The sequence below is a fragment of the Coenobita brevimanus genome, chromosome 24, assembly GCF_032717465.1.
Source record: "Coenobita brevimanus isolate Jiangsu-jjx chromosome 24, ASM3271746v2, whole genome shotgun sequence".
NCBI lineage: Eukaryota > Metazoa > Arthropoda > Malacostraca > Decapoda > Coenobitidae > Coenobita > Coenobita brevimanus.
Genome location: NC_136977.1, coordinates 57,828,746 through 57,850,637, shown reverse-complemented (window position 1 = coordinate 57,850,637; position 21,892 = coordinate 57,828,746). Strand labels below are relative to the sequence as shown.

Here is a 21,892-nt window from a genome sequence, read left to right as displayed (position 1 = left end):
GATGTGAATGTGGAGGGATGTCCAGAGGCAGATCAAGGAAGACATGGGATGAAGTCCTCTGTGAAAACCTCCATAATAAGGGACTGAGTAGGTATTTAGCTCAAGATCATGACACATGGAAAGGTGTCATCAAACAAAAAGGTGTGCATATGCAAGCATTGTCAGTGGTTTTAGAACATAAACAAAAACCACAACTGTAGTATTAAGTGTATAATTCCTTTCTTATCTTGGTATTCTACACCTTTCTTGCCCCTGTACCTCCCACTATCCTTGCCCATCCTGCCTAGTTATCTCTGCCATCATTTTCCTTTTTCTGCCTTTGGCTCTTGCTTTAGATTTTGAAGAGTAATCTGTGATTTAAGCCATCCTACTATTATTGTTCCATCCATCCAGCATCCATTCCTATTTTGCCTCATCAGTCCTCAGTCCTGACATTGAAAACAAGGATGACCAGCCTTACTGCTCCCTAAGTGGCACTATGTGAGCAATAGCCCCCCCCCCCTCCACCCCCACTCCTCAGATGGAAACTCTCACAGGCTCCATCCAGTTGGAGTGCCTGAAACCACTAGACTACTAGAAGTCATTTAGTTGCTGATTTACCACCCAGCACAGTAAACAGTTCCACAGCACAGGAAGCCATTTTGTTTGTTACTTAGGTTAGAGTCATCGAGAGAGAGAGAGAGAGAGAGAGCATTGCATCAAGTGAGTGAATGATGGGTATCCCCACCTGTCACAAACTTTTATTACTGTCTGCTCATAAGTAATGCCCATCTTTGCAGGGTGTACCTTTTCCACCCTACTCCCCCACCTACCACCATTCCAGTCTTTCTGTACACTCCACTTTACTAGCTGACCTACAGCATTTGTCTTCACAGAATGTACTTTCCCAGTCATGTCACATCCCTGACCACAGTTCTGAACCACCCTGTCCCCTGTTGTCCATCAGCCTCATCTATTTTATGCTCTGCTGTGGTGAATGTCGTTAAAAAGATCACCACAGCTCCCAGCCAACATAATGGGCTACTCCTCATAGGGTATTCTTCCCCCATTATGTCACCATCTTCCGTTATGCTATCCTTTCCAGCTTACTCCTTTCTCTCCACCTTATCCAGATATAAAAAACTTGAATGGGCGTATTTCATTACCTTCGCAGGAATGTCCTCAATCAGAATGAGTCAGGACATCATAATGATGGATTGAAAGTGATTTAAAAGGCACAAATTGACTGAAATAGGCCTGAATTGATGTGCTTGGATCTGAATATAGCTGAAATGAACTAGAATAATACAAATTGCTCTATACTGACCCAAATTTATAGCAGTGAACAAGAAGTTCTCTGAATGGATCTGAAGGTGTTTGTTGCCTAAATGAATTGTAATTTGCCTGAATTGTCCGAATAGGACCTCACCTTGAGCTAGAAGAGAGGTGTATATGTTTAAGATGCTGTCTTTGGAACCCTTATAAAGCATATTGAGTGGACCAGTGATAGGAATAAAGTATTTAATGTAGTGGTAGTGGATTGGAAAAAATATGGATGCTATTGGCTAACTGTGTGAAGAATAATGAAGTTAAAGAAATAATCAGGAGTGAGAATATCTGGGTTGCATGGAGAGATCATTACAGTTATCATTTGAATGCGAAGTTTGACACTGAGAGGAGAAGTCCGAGGATAACTGAATTAGTTTTACGCCATTGGTTACTGCCTTTTTTTTTTCTTTTCTTTTTTTTTCTTTTCTTTTTTTTTTTTTTTTAACCTGTCCCTGCCCTGGAGGGGCTTAGGAATGGGTATTGTTTTCACTTGGTTTTTCTGTTTGTCTGTCTGTCAGTTAACAACTTTACCCAAAAACTGCGGGTGCAATTTGGATTAAAATTACAGGGATAATGGGCTATGACCTTCTGATCACCTGATTGAGTTTTGGGCCAAGGCCCAGGCTGTAGACCCCAAAAAATGTATATATATAAAAAAAAAAAAAATGCCATAACTTTCAAATTCATCATATCAACATGAAACCAAAACCTAAATGTGCATCTTTCAAATCTGCATCCTACATGCCTCATTACATCAAGGGGGTCACCCCCGAGTTAGCCAGTAGGGGGGTCAGTGTCAGGTGGGTCTGGCCTAAAATTTCAAATGGGCATAAAATCATCAGTTTTCATCCAATTTGCTGCAAATTTGATATGTGACATCTTTGACTAGAAATCTTGTTGTATTTGTACATCAGCACTAAAGCGACTGCTGAGGACAAGTTTTCTGTACCGTGGCACCAAGGTACAGAAAACTTGCATTTTTTTTAATGCAAGGAAAAGGAACCAAAGGACAGGAGCCTGCAAACTGTTCCTTCTAAGAAAACACAAAAACAATACAACACAGAGCCAAATCCAAGATTCATTCATTTTGAGAATCCTGGACACAGTACGTTTGAAAGACTGGAGATCTTAGGAAATATAATACAGTTAGAGGAAGACAGTTCCAGAGTTGACCCAAGTGCATAAAAGAAGGACAGGGAGTAACAGTTAAGTCTTGCATTAGAGAGTTGGACAGAAAAGGGATAAGAATTTGTTGCTAGATGGGTGCTATGTGCCCATCGTAGTGATGGAGGAGTACAGGCAGATAGTTCAGAGGAACAGTGACCATTGAAGTAGCTGATAAAGATGCAACAGTGCGGCCATGAGATAGAGGTTGAAGGGAGCCAGTAAGAGGAAGAGAGTTAATGAGATGGAAAAGCCTTTGACCCCACCATGTTGGGAAGAGCTGTATGTGGGGAGTCTCCCCACACATGAGAGTTTTCCTTTACACAGGGGCAGATAAAACCTGTGTATAAAGTCAACAACTGTGCAGAGGTAAAGAAAGTATGGAGTCGGCGTAGCACACCTAATCTCTTGGAAGGAGATTTTACAAGAGATGTAATATTATCTTTCCAAGATAAATCCTGAGACAATTTAACCCCAAGTATGTTTAAAGATGATGAAGGATTGAGCTGGATGTTATTAAAAGTGGGTACTCCTGTGGAAGAGTTTGACAGGTTGCTAGGTGTAAGCCTGGGGCTAGGCCTAGCCCTGGGTTTCAACGCTCCTTCTGGGGCAACATAGGATTGGATGGTGGATGGATGGGTGGTAGGTGTAAGAACTGAGTTTTTGATCCATTAAAAACATGATTACTTTTACCCCAGTCATAGATAGGAGTCAAGTCAGACTTTGGGTGTGCCATAGCTTGTTCTTAGGATTGTAACTAAGGCAGTTGATAAGGTGAAATTGGGTAATACTACTATAATTGGTTTGTTTTCATCTAGCAAATCAATTGGTGGCCATGTGTAGTCAGATGGGAGAGTTGATTTTGACTTGTAACCAAGGAGACTCATTCCCACCTCGTAAATAAGGTTCATCAAGTTTCAGGTAACCATGACTTAGTACTCAAGTTAAGAGAGTAGCCCAGTCCTGCCAGATGAAAAGAAAGTCAACTATCTGTATAGTATGGTAGCTAAAATGTTGCAAGTGTCTGGAGATTTTGAGGTGAGATTAGCACATTAACTGATCTTATAAGTTATAGTAGAGTTCTTTGTACATTTATAAGGGGAAGTGTGATGCTTTTGGCTGGGTCGACTGCAGTGGCCTAGTTACTGGAGAGGGGCAACTTCAGCCTGCAATCCATTGGGTTCACATTCAGATGAACCCGGGGCTAAAATTGCAAGTACAGCAGTCCCATTGTTATCGTGCATAATTAGTACCAGTACCAAACATGGTGCATGATAAAGGAATTGTGCAATAACAAAAGCACAGAACTTACGTGATTTATCCTTTTTGTACTAGGCATCCAAAGTACAAGTCCAAATTGTCCCATTTATGACAATCTAGGCCCACCAAATACATACATGCTGTTATGGTAAGAATCAGAAACACATAAAGGCATGATTTGGTTAATACAATGTGACGAAAAGGGCACAGTAAGAAAGAAATATGTACAATAGAGATGCCTGAGATGATCTTGAGGTAGAGTTCTGAGGTGAGGGGATGGAGAGTTAGTGGTCTCCATCACCTGGAAATAACTTCTTGATTAGGGCCTCATCTTTGAATCTCTCAGAGCCATCTGGAACCACAGACACTGCTCCATCATTGTCAGCAGAAACCAGCTCAGGCATGTGATAACAAAGTTTTTGAGCCAGAAAATACATTATAACAGCAGGCTTCCAGAGTTCCATCTCACAGTGATAACAAAAACCACTATAACCAAAAGTGCAATAACCAAGGGATTGCTGTACGATTGTGACCTGAACAATTGGATCAAATGGTACACATTATGGAAAGAGCCCTGGAGTGTCTTAAGAAGAGAGTTAACATTAGCAAGCTGCAGTTGGCTTTTATGCTTAATAATTGATGAACCACTGATACAATATTAATTGCAATGCAACTTCAGAAGTTCTTTTGTTTGAAGAGAGAATTTTACTTTGTTTTTGTTGGCTTAGAGAAGGCTTTTGATGTGATTGCAAGAGATGCAGTATAACATGCAATAAGAAAGTTTGTTTTTGAGGAATGGATCCACATAGTAGTTATGATTAGGCACAAGTGTGCAAGTAACCAGGTGAGAGTGAAGTTGCTTCAGTACTAATTGCTCCGATGAATGGTAAAATTCTTTCTCTTGAACCCTTTGCTGTTTAGCACTGAGTTTGAGGCTGTGTCAAGTGTCTTTGGGACTTGCCTGCCTTGGGAGCTGTTGTATGCTTATAACTTAATGTTCGCTGTAGATAATGAGAGAGGCCATAGAGATTTAGAATTGAGTGATGGAATGAAGTCAGGATTGAGTGAATAATATATAAGTATAATGGGAGTGATGAATACTCGGTTGGATGGTGGTACCTTGGTGGCTGAAGATGGATGGTCATATGCTGTGTGTCAGAAGGGTAGTTGGAGTTATTCAAAATGTGATAAATGGATGCAAAAGGGCTGCTGTCCTGTCAAGAGGTAGGTTGTTGGATGTGGTTTGCTCAAAGTGCACTTTTCAGGATAAACAAGGAAAGAGAGATAGATGTATAGGAATAATCATGATGAATGTGTCTTCTGACTGTGTAGGGGAATTTTGTTATCTGGTTATGTAAGCAATATGATTTTGACTTGGGAGAGATGAAACATGCTCCATTGCTAGAGTTAGGTATGCATGAAAGAAGTTTAGGAAACTTTTTCCTCTTGACATTAAGAGAAAGTGCCTGTGTGAGAAGTTTAGCGTTGTATGGTAGTGAAGCTTGAGTAGTAAAAAAGCATGACATTTTGAGATTTAAGTTTACCGAGATGAAGATGGCCAGTGCATCTCTAAGTGATAGAGCTGCAAACAGCAGATTCACAAATGAAAAACTAAAATGGCATCAGGGAACTGGATGCATTGGTGATGTGATGCATACTGCAAGACTGAGAAAGATTGAACATACAGAAAAAATGGGGAATGGAAATTACTGGGAAAAGATCTAGATGTGTGAATGAGGAAGGTAGGGCTCCAGGATATTGAGTTAAGAATACTTGGAATGAGCTCTTTCAAAATGACCCCAGAGGTAGGAGAACTGAACTGAGGTGTTGACTGAGATTGTTTAGCATAGAGCATTGCCATCAGATCAGCAGTACTGACACATTCAAGCTTGTACAAAGTCTTTCCTGCTAAAATAAACCATACAAAGCACAATATAACAGGACCTGAAGTAAATTGAATGGACATGAAAACAATCTGACTATCTTATTGGCCCTTAATAGACCTAACCTCAACAGGTTAGCTATTTATTTTTCTAGAGACTGAGATTGTATACTTTCTGAACAGACCTCATAGATTGAATACCAAATAAAGAACTTTAAATTAGAGGCAAAATACTGAGAGAGGAGAAACAGAATGTTATTAGCATGAAGATGGAGGAATATGTAGTACAGCTAAGTATATACGGTATAAAGATCAGAGACATAATGAGGGAGAGGTAAGCTTAATGTAGCCTAGAGGGCATTACACCTTATTTTCATCCTTATTTGAAGATCTTGAATACAGTAAGTCAGCAAATCATCAGTGAAAGTAGTGCCTGACAAAACTGATGTGCATGCACAGCATGAATATTAAGTTGTTTAAAGTTATTGGATTAAATTTTTTTTGTTTACTATAATATACAGTAGGCCCTTGAGTAATATGTCAGATTATATATATATATATATATATATATATATATATATATATATATATATATATATATATACAGTTTTTTTTTTTCTTGTAAAAAAATGACCTTTTCATCAGAGACATGGTCATGTACAACTGCAACATGGCACTATATAACATCACTTTTGACTCAGGCCAAAAATGATGTCACGTCACTCAAGTGTAGTTGATGTGTGTGTGTGTGTGTGTGTGTGTTCTTACCTAATTGTTCTTACCTAATTGTATCTTTACAGGAATGAGTCAAGCTCGTACTGTCCCGTGTCTTAAACCATATTTATCGTACATATCCTTAAATTTGTGAATTGTTTTGGCACACACTATTTCATTCGGTAGTGCATTTCATTGATCAATTGCTCTGTTTGGGAAACTGAATTTCCTTACGTCTTTATCACCTCTCTTCTTATGCAGTTTTTTGCAGTGTCCTCTTGCTGATGCTTCTCCATATGTTAAGTAATCATTTATATCTATTTTCTCCTTTCCCGATATGCACTTATATAGCATTATCATGTCACCTCTTTTCCTTCTCTCCTGTAGTGTTGGTAGATTCAGTTTATTTAGTCTTTCTTCGTGTGTGTGTGTGTGTGTGTGTGTGTAATTCACCGGGTCGGTCAGGATCACATGACAGTTGTAATCATCAGCTTTTTTTTTTACCCTCCCGGAAGAGAGTTGAGAGCTCATATATTCAGATCTAAGGGCAAAGCCTTGAACTTCACACATTCACACACCCATCCCCTTGCTTAAGGGGGACAGTACCCACCCACTTCGTCAATGAAACTTTTTGCGTCCCAAGCAAAATGCAAACCCCCATCTTAGCAGATGCTAGGTGAGAGCATTACCACTGAGCCAGGAAGCTGTGTGTGTGTGTGTGTGTGTGTGTGTGTGTGTGTATTTACTTATATGTAGTATACAGGAATTGAGCAATGCTCGTGTTGTCCTGTCTCCATATCCACATTTATCAAGTCTACCTTTACACACATGAATGTTTTTCTCATGCACCACCTCTTTGTCTGAGTCATTCCAAATATTTAAGTATTTACCTAATATACCTAATTGTGATATACACAGAATGTACTATGCTCGTGGGTTTCCATCGCTGTTTCTCAATAAGTCAAATTTAGCTTTAAACTCATTTAAGTTTTTAGACTGGACGATCTCTTTGTCCAGGCTATTCCATAAGTCTATACTTCTGTAAGGAAAGCTATGTTTCTTGATATCCTTCAAGCAGCTTGACTTTTTCAATTTCATTCCGTAACCTCTTGTTGCTCTCTTATCCCATACAAACAGATCTTCTTTGTCAATTTTATCTACTCCCACCATGGTCCTGAACACTGCAATCATGTCTCCCCTCTTTCTCCTTTCCTCTAAGGAAGGCAAATCCAGCTTTTCCAGCCTCTCTCTGTATGACAGGTCTGCCAGACTGGGGACCGTCTTGGTTGCTGTTCTTTGTATTCTCTCAATCTTGTTTATATCTTTCTTTTTGTGTAGGGACCACACTACCGCTGCATATTCTAACCTAGGGCAGATCATGGCCACTCAATTTTTTCATCATCTCCTCATCCATATAATGAAATGCTACTCTTATGTTAGTCAAGAGTTTATAAGTCTCTCCAACTATCTTGTTAATGTGCTTTTCTGGTGACAAACTATCTTGGACCAGCACTCCCAAATCTTTCTCTTCTCTCCTTTTTGTGATTAATTCATTACCCAACAAATAATTCAGTGATGGCCTCCTGGTACTGTACTTTTACCCATTTCCAATATTTTACATTTCTTTACATTAAATTTCATTTCCCACGTCCGGCTCCAATCGTGTATCCTATCCAAATCCTCCTGCAGTATTTTACAATCCTCCTCAACCTCTGCCTTCCTCAAGATCTTTACATCATCAGCAAACAGACTTGCATAACTGTTCACTCCATCTATCATATCATATACGTAAATCAGGAACATTACTGGCGCCAACACCGAGCCTTGAGGGACTCCACTTTTTACTTCCCGTCATCCAGACATCCTATCCTTTATTACTGTCCTCATTTGTCTGTCTCTCAAAAAGTCTCTCATCCATTCCAGAAGTTTCCCCTTCAGTCCTCCTATATATTCTAGTTTCCACATTAGTCTCTTATGAGGTACCATGTCAAAGGCCTTCTCTAAGTCTAAGTACACACAATCCACCCAACCATCTCTCTCCTGTACCACGTCAATCGCTCTTGAGTAAAAGCTCAACAAGTTAGAAACACATGACCTTCCACTTCTGAATCCAAACTGACATTCAGCCAAAATATTCATCTCTTCCAGATATTTTATCCATCTATCTTTCAGGATTCTCTCACACAATTTTGCCACCATGCTGATTAGAGACACTGGTCTATAATTCAGGGGTTCTTCCCTGTTTCCTCCCTTGTAGATTGGTACCACATTTGCCCTCTTCCATTCTTGTGGCACTTTCCCCTCTTCCAGTGAGCATACGATTAAACTGTGAATTTTATCCGCCAGTTGTTCTCTGCATTCCTTGAGTACCCAATTAGAAATTCCATCAGGTCCTGGGGCTTTCCTTACATCTTGAGTTGCCAGTAATTTATACACTTCCTGTACCTCCACTTTTATATCTTTTATCACCGGAACATTTCTAATCACTCCCTCCCCTTCCACAAGCTCCTTTTCTTTAGTGAAAACTGACTGGAAACATTTGTTCATTATTTCTGCTTGCATTGCCGCATCCTTATAGACTTCTCCTTCTACATTCAGTTTGGTGATTCCTTCCTTTTGTTTCAGTTTGCCATTAACAAATCTATAAAACAGTTTGGGTTCATCCTTGCATTTGTCTATTATACCTTTTTCAAAATTCCTTTCTTCTTCTTAACGTATTCTTGTGTATTCATTTCTTGTTCTTTTATATTCTTCCTTTGTTCTGTTGTTACCTCTCTTTCTCCAATTGTTCCACGCCTTATCTCTCTCTTTTTTTGCTATCATACACCTTCTATTAAACCACTCCTTTTTCCTGTTTTCTTTCCCTCTTACTCTTGGTACAAAATTTTCCACTCCCAAATTATAGAGGTCTAGAAAGATATCCCACTTCCTCTGTATCTCTCTTGTTTCTCTGAATTTTCTCCAATCCGCTTTTTCAAAAAAGTTTCTCAATCCTGTAAAATTGCTTTCCCAAAGTTGTATCTTCCCTGTCCATGAAGCTCGTCTCTTGGCTCGACTTTCCCTATTAACATCTGGAACTCAATGACCACATGATCACTTTTTCCTAAAGGACAGAGATATTTCAATGATTCTGTTACATCGGGTTCTTTGGTAAACAGTAAATCTAACCTTGCTGGTGTGTCCTCACCTCGAAACCGTGTCTCTTCTTTGACCCATTGCGTCATCACATTGTTCATTATTATATTTAATAACATAGTACCCCACGAATCCTCGCTGCCTCCCGAGTACCATTCCTCCCAGTTCACCTCTTTACAGTTAAAGTCACCCACCAAAATTATATTATTGCTTTTCTCAGTTATTTTTTGTAAATAGCTAGCCATATCTGACAACATCTCTTGGTATTCGTCATCCTTCCATGCTCTCATCTTTGGGGGAACATACACTACCGCCATATCTCCCTTAACATTCACTCCAGTTTCTAATTTCATATATAGCACTTCAGCCCTGCCTTCTCCCATTTCCACAGTATCTACATTTATGTTGTTCTTCACTGCTATCATCACTCCTCCTCCCTTTTTTTCTTTTCTGTCTTTTCTCCACAGTTTGTATTTACCATCTCCCAAATGAACATCAATATCTTCTCTTAATTTGATCTCTACAAAGCACATGACATCAGGTTCATGTTCTCTCAAGAAATCGTTAATTTCGATCCTTGTCGATATGAAACCATCAACATTAGTATATATCACCTTCAAATTATTTTTGACATTTTTAATACCCTCTTCTCTCCTACTCTCTGTCCTTACCACTTCCTCAACTTCTGATCTTTCACAGCCATCCCCCTTAGTTTCCTTCACTTCTATTTCCTTAAATACCACTTCCTTACTTTCATATCCATTACTCTCCAAAAAAAAGTATTACATTCTTCCTCTGTCCTCTTATCATTTTTTTCCTTTACTTCTTCCTTCAATGATTTTAAAACTTCTCTTTCTTCTTCATTCAAATCTTTTCTTATTATAATATTTTCCATCCCTGCCTCTTTGCTTAATTTCCAGGTCACTTTAAGTATCTCATTTATTACACTTTCTGATGTAAACTTAACTCTCATTGGTCTTGTTTCCCTGTTCTTATAAGGCCCTATCCTCCTTACTTCCTCAATTTCTTTAACCCACTTGTCTCCTTCGGGGTCAATCTTGCCTAATATTCCTCTCACCAGGTTCATGTCTCTCTCGAGTCTTACGAACCTAACCTTTTCTTCCTCCTCCCTGTTTCCAAATATTACCACACATCTGTTCCTTTCTACAGTTTCTCTCACTATTTTCTCTTTTTTCTTCAGTATTTTCACTACATTTTCTTCCATTTTTTTCTTGTTCATTTCCCTTCCTTCCTGAATGATTTCTCTTAAGTTGACCACTTCTTTCTGTTCTTCTTCTATGTGTGCCCTCTTTGCCTTATGCTCTTCTAATACACTACTCACCTTCTCCGTTTTGTTAGTACTGTCTTCTAGTTTCCTCCTCAATTCAACATTCTTACGCTTCAAATTTCTATTCTCTTCATTCGCTGTCTCATTGGACTTGATCAGACTCTGTATGGTAGTCTCCGTATTTTCAGGCACATCATTTATCACTAGATTCTCTACTTTCTTTTCAAGTTCACTAATCCTCATAATTAATGTTTTAACCAGGTCCATGACATTGGTATTTCTATCAAATCCTTGAAATTCGAGTCCCTCATTGTTTACATTTTCAGCCATGTTTGATGTGTGTTTGTGTGTTTGCATGTACTGTACAGTACATTGTTATAACACAGCTTAGCAAGGTGTTTAAGGTATTCCTTGGCCAAGATACCAGAAGTAGGTACACCTTTAAAATGGTTTCCCTATTTTTGTGTAGCATGGTTATCTTCACCACAGTACCCTGCCAGTAGCAGATATATGCATTACTCAAGGGCCCACTTTTTTCATAGCACATTAGTTTTGGATTTAGATAAAAAAAGAAAAATAATTTTATTCATGAGAGCTTTTTATTTCTGTATGTTTTGTTTAAGTACAATACTGCAGGCAAAATTGTTGTGTAGGCTGAATCATTAGTCAGATGTAGGATGCAGCTTGTCTGACTTTATGCCTTAAGCAATCAATATTCCATCATCCATCATCCAATCGTTTCACAATATGTATTGAAGGATTACTGAAGTACGTGGGCAACCTGTGATATATATATATATATATACAGATATGTGTCGGCTCGCGGCTGGTGTGATTCCCTCCTTGGGGGCCTCTACTTTTTTGTCCCTGGGGGTAGGGGGTTCCAAGAATACTCCCCCAGTATCCCTGCTTGTCGTACGAGGCGACTAAAAGGGTTGGTGGTGGGTTAGTGCCCCACCCCGTAAAAAGAACTAACTAAAAAAGCAAATAAAGCGCCTCGGACCCGGACGGACCATACGTTGACGACTAAGGAACGGACAAAGGACATTCTGAGAGTAGGAACGTGGAATGTGAGAGGAGTGAATGATGAAGTGAAAGAGAGAGAGATTGTCCAGGTGCTTGAGGATGCAAAAGTGGATATATGTGGATTGACTGAAACTAAATGGAAAGGTGAAAGGATGAGAGAATGGGAATACGGTGTAGGTATATGTGCGGGAGTCAGTGAGAATGAGAGGGCAAGAGAGGGAGTATGTCTGATGATAAGCAAGAAGTGGAAGGAGAATATAAGAGAGTATGGAACAGTGGGTGCAAGGATTGTATGGGTGAGGATGAAAGTAGGTATACAAGCATGGTCGATTGTATGTGTGTATGCTCCAACAGAGGATCGAGTGGCAAGAGTGAAAGATGAGTTTTGGGCGAGAGTAGAAGCATGTATGGACAAGTTTGAGAGGAGCGAGAGAGTGATGTTGATTGGAGACATGAATGGCAAAGTCGGGAATGTACGAGTGGATGGAGTGGTTGGTCAGTGGGTGTGCCAGCAGAAGTAGATGGGAATGGTAGTGCTTTGGTGGACATCTGTGCTGGTAAGGGGTTGGCAATAGCCAACACCTACTTTCGTCATAAGATGATCCACCGGTATACATGGAGAGTAATGAGGAGGATGGATGGTGAACTTGTTGAACGAAAGGCAATGATAGACTACGTGTGTGTGGATGAGCGAATGAGAAGACAAGTGTTGGATGCAAGGGTGTGGAGAGGGTGGGGGAATGGAGTCTCGGACCATCACTTAGTGATGGCCAAGGTAGAGCTGCAAAGAAAGTGGTTGAGGAGGCGAAGGGGAAGACAGGAGGAAACAGCTCCTGTGAGAAGAGTGGAGAAATTGCAAGATAGTGAGAAGAGGACAGAGTATAAGAGCATAGTGGAAGAAAGATTGGGAAGGTATGAGCTAGAGCAGATGGAAGGGGTGGAAGACGTATGTAAGATATTCACGGAAGAGATAAGCGCAGCGTGTGAGGTGGTTTGTGGAGTGAGGAGGAGATGCAAGGGTGTGCAAGGGACAGCATGGTGGAATGATGAGGTGAAACGAGCTGTGGAACAAAAGAATAAGGCATATGGTGAATGGTTGGCGAGTAGAGGGAGGGGAGAAGATGAGAGAGAGAGAAGAGAGAGGTATATGTGAGCAGGAGAAGGGAGGTTAAGAGACTGGTGAAGGAGAGTAAGAAGAAAGTGGATGAAGAGTTTGGGAGGAATCTGAGTGTGAAATGGAGGGAGAGTAAGAAATTGTTTTGGAAGGAGGTAAAGAAAGTAAGGATGTGTGAAAGGGGAAATAGTAGGGGAGTGAAAGATAGGAATAATAGATTGTTGGTAGAGAAGAGAGAGAAATTGAGGAGATGGAAGGAGCACTTTGAGGATTTGTTGAATGTAGAGAGTGAGAGCAGTGTGAGTATAAGTGGTTGGGGAATGGCTGGGAGAAGAAGAGATGAGAGGAGGGAGGAAGAGATCAGTAGGTCGGAAGTAGTGGGAAGCGATGAAGAAGATTAAGCTGGGAAAGGCCCCAGGAATTGATGGAGTATGTGGTGAAATGCTTAGGTATGGGGGTGAGATTGTATGCGGAGTGGATATGGAAGTTGTGTAGATTGGCTTGGGAAGAGGGAAGGGTTCCAGAGGACTGGAAATCAGGTATAATTGTTCCTCTGTACAAAGGAAAAGGGAGAGAGAAGTATGTGGTAACCATAGGGGTATTTGCCTTCTTAGTGTGACTGGTAAAATATATGGTAGAATACTCATTGATAGGGTTAGGCATATGACAGAGGAGCTAGTTGGAGAAGAACAAGGGGGATTTAGGAAGGGAAAAGGGTGTGTAGATCAGATATTTGTTCTAAGATGTTTAGTGGAGAAGTATCTAGAGAAGGGAAGGAAAGTGTACGCTGCCTTCATGGACTTGGAGAAAGCTTATGACAGAATAGATAGGAAAGGTATGTGGAAGGTATTAAGAATATATGGAGTGGAGGGGAAATTGTTGAGTGCTGTGAAGAGTATGTACGAGGGAGCTAGGGCTACGGTGCGAGTGGATGGTGAGCTGAGTGAGTTCTTTGATCTCAATGTGGGACTGAAACAGGGGTGTGTAATGTCTCCATGGCTGTTTAATATATATATGGATGGGGTCGTAAAGGAGGTACAAGGTAGGGCAGTGGATGTGGGGGTGGCCCTAATGAATGAGGGTGAGATTTGGAAGCTTCCGGTGTTGCTGTTTGCCGATGATACAGTATTGTTGAGTGAAGATGAATGGGAGTTGCAAGGTTTGGTGAATGAATTTGGGACAGTGTGTAGGAGGAGGAAGCTGAAAGTTAATGTAAACAAAAGTAAAGTTATGGTGTTTGAGAGGAATGAAGTCACAGAGTGTGCAGTGAGGTTGGATGGTGAGGATATGGAGAATGTGAGTGCATTCAAGTACTTGGGTAGTGTGATGAGTAAGGATGGAACTTTGGGGGATGAAGTGCGTGAAAGGGTACAGCAGGGAAGGAAGGTTGTAGGCATGCTGAAAGCAGTGATGAGAAATAGGGAAGTGAGTATGGAAGTTAAGAAGTCTCTGCATGATGGTATTGTGATCCCTACTCTGACGTATGGAAGCGAGGCGTGGACCTTGCAAGAGGGGAACAAGTCAAGAGTGAGAGCAGTGGAAATGAGTTACTTGAGAGGAGCATGTGGAGTGACATGGAGGGACAGGTTGACGAATGAAGAAGTGAAGGAACGTTGTGGGGTAGATGGGGATGTGGTTGAAAAGATTAGGAGAAATACACTGAGGTGGTTTGGACATGTGGAGAGGATGGAGAGTGAAAGACTGACTAAGAGGGTGTATGTGGGTGAGGTGGAGGGAGGGAGAGGGAGGGGTAGAACGAGGATGAGGTGGAGGGATGGAGTTGAGAGGTATATGAGGGAGGGGGGGGTGAGTTGGGGGGAGGGGAGTCAAATGGTGGGTGACAGAGTGACTTGGAGGCGTTTTGTCTGCGGCCACCCTTTGCGGGATTAGGGCGTCGGGCTATAGATAGATAGATAGATAGATATATTTTTCTACAACAGTTAGTATAGCATACAATACTGTCCTTTTATTTGATGAGGATTATACCATACAATACTGTCCTTTTATTTGATGAGGTTCAGGCTCTTGTTGTAAAGACCATATTTTATTTTGCATTCTTTTATCTATTCTCTGTGTCCTCATTTTGATAACTACTCTACTTGACAGTTTCCTCCCCATCACTACAGATTTCTTACCTTTTCAATGCCTGATGTCAGTGAGTTTAGCACTTCATTGTTCCTGGAAAATTAATTGAATAATGTACAGTGATGTAGAAGGAAGGTATAGTATGAAAATAATGTATTAACATATGTAACAGTATATATATTAGTGCAGAATTACAGCAGTGTACAGAGTCTGCCAAATAATGAAATTAATATATAATATTCCATAGCAGATATGCAATTTCTTAATGAACTGTGTTACCCTTAGTACTAACTGTAGTTGTTTTATTCAGATGGAACAAGATGACTGTTCTAGTACTAACTCTAGTTGTTCTATTCAGATGGAACGAGATGACCGTTCTACTGAAGTGGATATTCTTAAAGATAAGCTTGAGAAAGCTCAGGCACAAGTCACCAGAGCTCAAGATGAAAAAGATGTAGCAAACAGGGAGTTTGAGAGAGCTCTAGAGAAGTTTGACAAGTAAGTTGGGAACAGAGGTGAAAGGAATTTCCTTTTTTTTTTTTTTTTTAATACAGCTTAGTAGGCTACAGGTCATATTGGTTAATGGATACAGTAAACTTAAAAGAAATTATTTGTTATCATTTAAAGCCATAGACTGCAGTCATGTTTATCACGAAATATTTCTTTGCACATTACTAAATTTCCAGTATTATACCCTTATATACAGTAGTTGCATAAACTTTCACCTGTTGTAAAATTCTGCTTTGAATAGAATTCAAGTCTTTGTTAAATGAAACCTGGCATTTTTATAGTTTAGTATTTGCCCAGAAAGTCCATCATTTAACTTCTGTATTATTGGCTGAGCAGTGCTTAATATTCCAGTTACAGAGAAGCTTAGTTAATCCTTTCAGTACAGTGACAGCTTATTTTTTACTCGACTGGCAGAGGCCAATCACTTTGATTCAAATTAAGAAGCATGTCTCAGACTGAAGGGCTTAGAAGGTGCTGTATATCCATTGATGTCATAAGTATGATGACCTGCCTCATTACTTTATTCAGCTCGAGAGAAACTTCTTGGACTAAAAGGGTAAATGCAGCATATACACTTTGATGAAGCAAACTCAGTTACTAGAATGTTGTTGTTGTTGGATTTTATACTACTTAGTTTATTGTTCCAAACATAAAAGGGTATTACCAAGCTAATCTCCTAGTCCGTCATTATAGTCAGTCCATTAATGGTTCATTGGAGGACCAGATATCTTCTTACAAATTGTTCGTACCTGAAATGAGATAGTGCTGTATAGACGGATTTCATACTCTTCTACTTGCAGTAAATCATTCCTTTGTTTCCTCTGACTCATTACCTCATTTATTTTCTGTCTGATTTTATATTCTTATCTTCTCATCCTCTTTTATTTTTTATTTATTTATTTATTTTTTTTTACTTTACAAGAGCTGAATAAATGTAGTTATATATATTATAACATGTCATATAACTGTATGTATTTTAAGAGATACAAGAGACAGATCTGATTATGAACACTGAATACAGTCATGTAAGTACAGTAAAACCTTGATATAATGGACTTCATTAGACCAGAATTCACTTTCATTGGAATCATGGAGCTACTTGACTTAATTCATATATATCAGAAAAAGTCTGATAAAGCCAGAAGCAATCCGGACTGCCTGACCACCTCAACTATGCTCACCAATATAATGTACATGAAAGACATGTTTATTAATGCACAGTACAGTATTATTATATATATTACACCATTTGATTATTGTAGTGAAGGGATAATACAGTACAGAACAGTACTGTAATGGTAGTGAAAACAGTTTAAAAACCATTGGTGCAATCCAAATTAATGTCTGATACAGTACATCCCCACAGTGCGCGAGTTCCGAGTACGCGATCCCCCTTTTACGCGAGGACCTTTTTTTTTTTTTTTTTTTTTAGTGTATTATTTATTAGTACGCAAATTGAACTCCTTGTAAGCGAGACAGGCAGCGAGAGTGGCCCAAATCCGGAGTTACCCCGAGTACACGACATTGCCCCCCCAAAAAGCAATAATGGTTGCCTACGCTCCACCCATTTTGAGTTGGAGATAGCAGCAGAAAAGGCAGCAACACCAGTGATGGAGAGTGAATATTTGTCCATGATGGAGAACAGCAGGGTACTGTGTGCCCTTGATAAATTCAAGGAAGATTTCAAGGACATCGAATGCTCTCAGTTGCGAGTGGAGGAGGTGATGTCTTCACTGGACAGAACCTTCCTCTTCTACACCGACAAGCACAACCAGGAAGTAAACAGATGGAAACAAACACTCATCACCTTTCTTCGGCTTGTACAAAGTGAGGAATCACTCCCGTCAACATCAGAAGAGCCATATCCTGAGGAGGATAAGGAGGCTGATTCGATGTCTGAGGTGTCAGAAATAGACTTTGAAAGGTCTGTGAATGAAGTGAGTGCATTAGGTAGTGAAAGTATCAAAAGTGCTGGTGAGGAAAGTGGTGAGGAAGGTGGTGTGTCGGGTGGTGTGGTGGGTGATAACAGGAGATGCATGCTAGGTGCCTCATCCTGCCTCGGATCCTCTTCTTACTTCCATCACGCCTGTTGTTCTCTTGGGTAAAGGTGAGCAGCCATATTCTTGTTGGTTTAGTTAAGCCATGTCCTTGATGATTACCTAGTAAAGCCATAATCTTGTTGGTTTACTTTATCTAAAGTAATATGCCTTAGATAGTTTCCCTGTATAGTACAATACTTAGGTCTGAAAGGGGTAATATGCCTTAGATAGTTTCCCTGTATAGTACAATACTTAGGTCTGAAAGGGGTAATATGCCTTAGATAGTTTCCCTGTATAGTACAATACTTAGGTCTGAAAGGCATCTCAAGGGTTGCCCATGAAGGGGGGTGCCGCCCAAATGTAATTTTTCCCGTAAGTTTATGTATTCACAGTATGCGAATTCCTAGTACGCGACGTCCTCTGCCGCCCATATAGGCACATACTAGGGGGATGTACTGTATATTGGATAAAGGCCGGGTTAGCAGGGGGAAGTCCAGATGTCGTTTTTATTGGAATTTTGCTTTGTTCAGAATGGCTTGGGGCCCCAACTAGTCCATTATAGTGAGGTTTTACTGTATAATCATATGTAATACAACATTTTTGATCCAATATGCCAGAAGATCAACCAGTAATAAGATTTTAACATTTTTATTATGATTAGAATGGAGTTTGTAGATTTATCCCTAAGCAATAACATACCATTTGGGAATAGGTGCTGCTCAGTTGAGATAAAATTATTCCTGTCATGATTCATTGCATGAAATTTGTTTTAAGAAGCAGTAACAGCCACTTCCATATTTTGCTCTTCAAGGTGTATCAGCTGTTATCTAGACAACTTTAATCAGAAACATGCACTATACCGGTTGTCCAGTGCCTTTGATGACATTATTATTGAAAAGGCATCCAGCACTCATTGGGAATTTGAACTTGGACATAACACATGATTATTTCCTTGACTTCTGTATTCTGCCAAGTGTGTACAGTTTTATGATAAAAAAGCACATATTCATCATCATCATCATCATCATCATTGTCATTGTCATCATCATCGTCATCATCATCAATAATCACTCAGACCTCCTTACCCACCCTAAGTTGGGGTGAGGTAGGATCTAGTGAACCAGAAAAAAGCGTGATAGAATGAGGTGCTATCCAGAGTTTGCCCAGTTGAATGGGTGACACTCCCTTTCACTCACCATTCAAGCCCCCAGAATCCTGACTCCTCCAGGTAGGTAGGCTACAACTTATTCCACACATAACTTCACATCCTCGTGCCCTACAGAGTCAGTCTGATGAGTGTCAAGTTAAAAGGGATACCATTATATATTTCACAGAAGTATAAAATTGGATCAGAATGTTGTGTTGTGCCATGTCTGTATGATATTCATCCACATCAGATCTGTTAATAATAAGGATTGTATATGTGCTGCATTGGTACATTAGTAACATGTGTCCCTTTTTTCCTTTAAAGGTCACAAAGTGAAAACTACAGACTACAGACGAGATTAGAATCAGCCCAGGCTGAACAAGAGCGTCTCCAAGTTGAAATAGAGAAGACCCAGGTGCTTTTTAATAAGATCAAAGATGAAAAAGTTAAGCTTCAAGAAGACTACGATCGTATTCAGGAATCTTATGACCGTTCAAGCTTACAGTGTGTCCGGGCAAAGGAGGCTGAAGAAAAGCTCAAGGAGGAAATTGAAAGGCTTAATGTTGACATAGCAATCATCAAAGAGCGTTATGACAAGACCACAGTAGAACTTCGACGGGTTGGCAGTGAGAAAGAAAAGTTACAGAATGATGTTGACCAGCTGACATTTGAACTGGAAAGAGCTCAGGCACAGTATGGTAAAGCTCAGAACAGCCAAGAGAAAAACCAGGAAGAAATTGCAAGGTTACAAATTGAAGTAGAGAAATACAAAGATAAGTATGAGAGAAATACTCTTGAACTCAGTAAAGTACGCAATGAAAAGGAAAAGTTACAACAAGAATGTGAGAATATACAAGCTGAAATGGATCGAGTCCTGGTGCGAATGGGAAAATATCAAGACAGCACAGAAAGGACAAAAGAAGATTATGAGTTGCTGAAAATAGATATTGAAAGAGTAAAAGATAAACTGGAAAAAACCCAGATAGATTTGGAGAGAGAATGCATATTACGTGAGAAGTATGAAACGGAGGTAGCTAAGCTGAAGAGCGAGATGGACCGAGCAGATCAGCAACGAGGCAAATATCAGCTTGATTATGAGAAAAACAAGCAAGATGTAGAAAAAATAGCAGCTGAAAATGAGAGATTGAGAGAGAGATATGACACCAGTCAAATTGATCTTCAAAAAGAAAAACTGTTAAATGAAAAATTGACTGAAGAAATAGCAAGTTTGAAGGCAGAATTAGATAAGTCACAAACAAGAGTAGGCAAATATACCACTGCTCATGATAAATATGAAGGTGATCTTGAAAGAGAAAAGATCGAACTTGAGAAGATTAAGGATAAGTATGAGAGATCACAGATTGAATGTACTAAAATTCAGCAAAAGGTGGATAAACTGGAAAGTGAGAATGAAAGGTTAAAGAGTGATCTTCAGATGAGTCAAGATCAGTTAGAGCGCTTCCTGGCTGCACAGGACCGCAACAAAAGTGAGGTTGAGAAGACGTCCATTGAAGTCAACAAGTTGAGAGACCGACTAGAAAGGGCTCAAGCTGATTTAACTCGAGCCCAGGCAGGAAAGGAAAAAGCAGAGCTAGAAGTTCAGCGACTAACTCATGAAATGGAAAGATCACAACAACATATGTCCAAATACCAAGAGAGTAATGAATCAGCCAAAATTGAATTTGAGAGGATGTCGGTTGAACTTGAAAAGCTCCACGAACGTCTTGAGAAATCACAGACTGAACTTAGAAGAACTAATGAAGCTAAGGAGAGGCTTGAGACAGAGAACAGAAAATATAAGAGAGATTTAGATGAAACTAAAAACATGATTGGGAAAGCAAGTGATTATCAGCAGAGGTATAATCAGGATCTTGAAAAATGCAAAGAAGAAATTATTCGACTCAACAAGGAACTTGAACGAGCAAGGGATGAGTTGAATAAAGTTGCTGCAGAAAAAGAAAGACTCAATACAACACAAGAAAAACGTGAGAAGATGATAGCAGAATTAGAAAATAACTTGAAAAAGCTGCAATCAGAACGAGATCAATTAGTAAAGCAGTTAGAGAAGTCACAGGATATGCTGCTCAATTTCCAGCAAGAATTAAAACAAAGTGAATCTGATTTACAGAAATCAAGAGAGGAAAACAAAAGAATAAAGTCAGAATTAAACAACACAACTAAAGAAATGGAACAAGGTGCTAAGGATATGCTAGAAGGCAGAGAAAAGGAGATCCAGAAGCTTAGTGGGCAGCTGTCTGTAAAGGAGAAGGAGTTCAATGCTCTGAGAACAGAGGCGGAAAAAGAAATTCAACGTCTACAGCAGGAAGTACAGAAGGCTCAACAGGCTGCCCAAGCTGCTCAGAAAGAAGCAGGACTTATACAGAGAGAAGCTGAGAAGGAGCTAAAGAACCTCATTCTCCAACTACAAGGGAAGGAGAAGGAACTAGGAACTTTGCGAAGTGAAGGAGAGAAGTGCAGGTTGCGAGCAGAAAAGGCAGAACGTGAGGCAGCAGAGATGAACAATCAGGTAAAAGAGAGCGCTGTGAAGGGTGAAGGTGAAACAGCTAAGCTCCAGCAGAGTGTTACTTTTGAAAAACAGAGGGCTGATCAAGCAGAAAGAGCTGTTCAGGAGCTCCAAAAGCAGTTACAAAATGTTGTACAAGATAGTCAAAAGCTGAATCAGCAAATTCAGCAGTTAAACCAGCAAAATCAGGAGTTAAATGCACAGATACAGCAGTTAAACACTCAAAATCAGCAGATGCAGCAGCAAAATCAGACATTACAAAAACAGGCACAGCAATATCAACAGCAGACACAACAGCAAACACAACAAATTCAACAGCTACAACAGCAAACACAACAACTACAGCAACAAATACAGAAGCAGAGCAACAATCCAAGGGACAGCTCAGACATACAGAAGCTAAAGGCTGATTTGGAGAAGGCTAACAAAGACCTGAAGGAATCTGGCCTAGAGAAGCAGAGACTTCAGAATCAGCTGGAGTTATTGGTGAACGAGCTGGAGAGGAAGCAGGTCAGTTGGGGGAATGGAGGGACCAGAGACTTGCTATGTGTTACCATAATGTTAAATGATAGTCATGTTACTGTAGCCGTTAAAAGGCACGAAAATATTTTCAGTTTTGCCAGTATACAGAGCCAACATTTTTAGACATTCAGCTTTTATTGTCTTAAACTTGTTTCTTTACTTTCACCCACAATT

The 21,892-nt window shown here is 39.9% G+C and overlaps 1 protein-coding gene across 2 annotated transcripts in view; it reads left to right on the top strand.

Moving 5' to 3' along the window:
• brp (ELKS/RAB6-interacting/CAST family member bruchpilot) overlaps positions 1-21,892 on the top strand; it is a 515,057-nt gene that overhangs the window by 402,952 nt on the left and 90,213 nt on the right. For both annotated transcript variants that reach the window (XM_080267644.1, XM_080267645.1), the window contains exons 12-13: positions 15,335-15,474; positions 18,997-21,706. In XM_080267644.1, the coding sequence (XP_080123770.1) occupies positions 15,335-15,474; positions 18,997-21,706 (2,850 nt within the window). The remainder of the gene's footprint in view (positions 1-15,334; positions 15,475-18,996; positions 21,707-21,892) is intronic.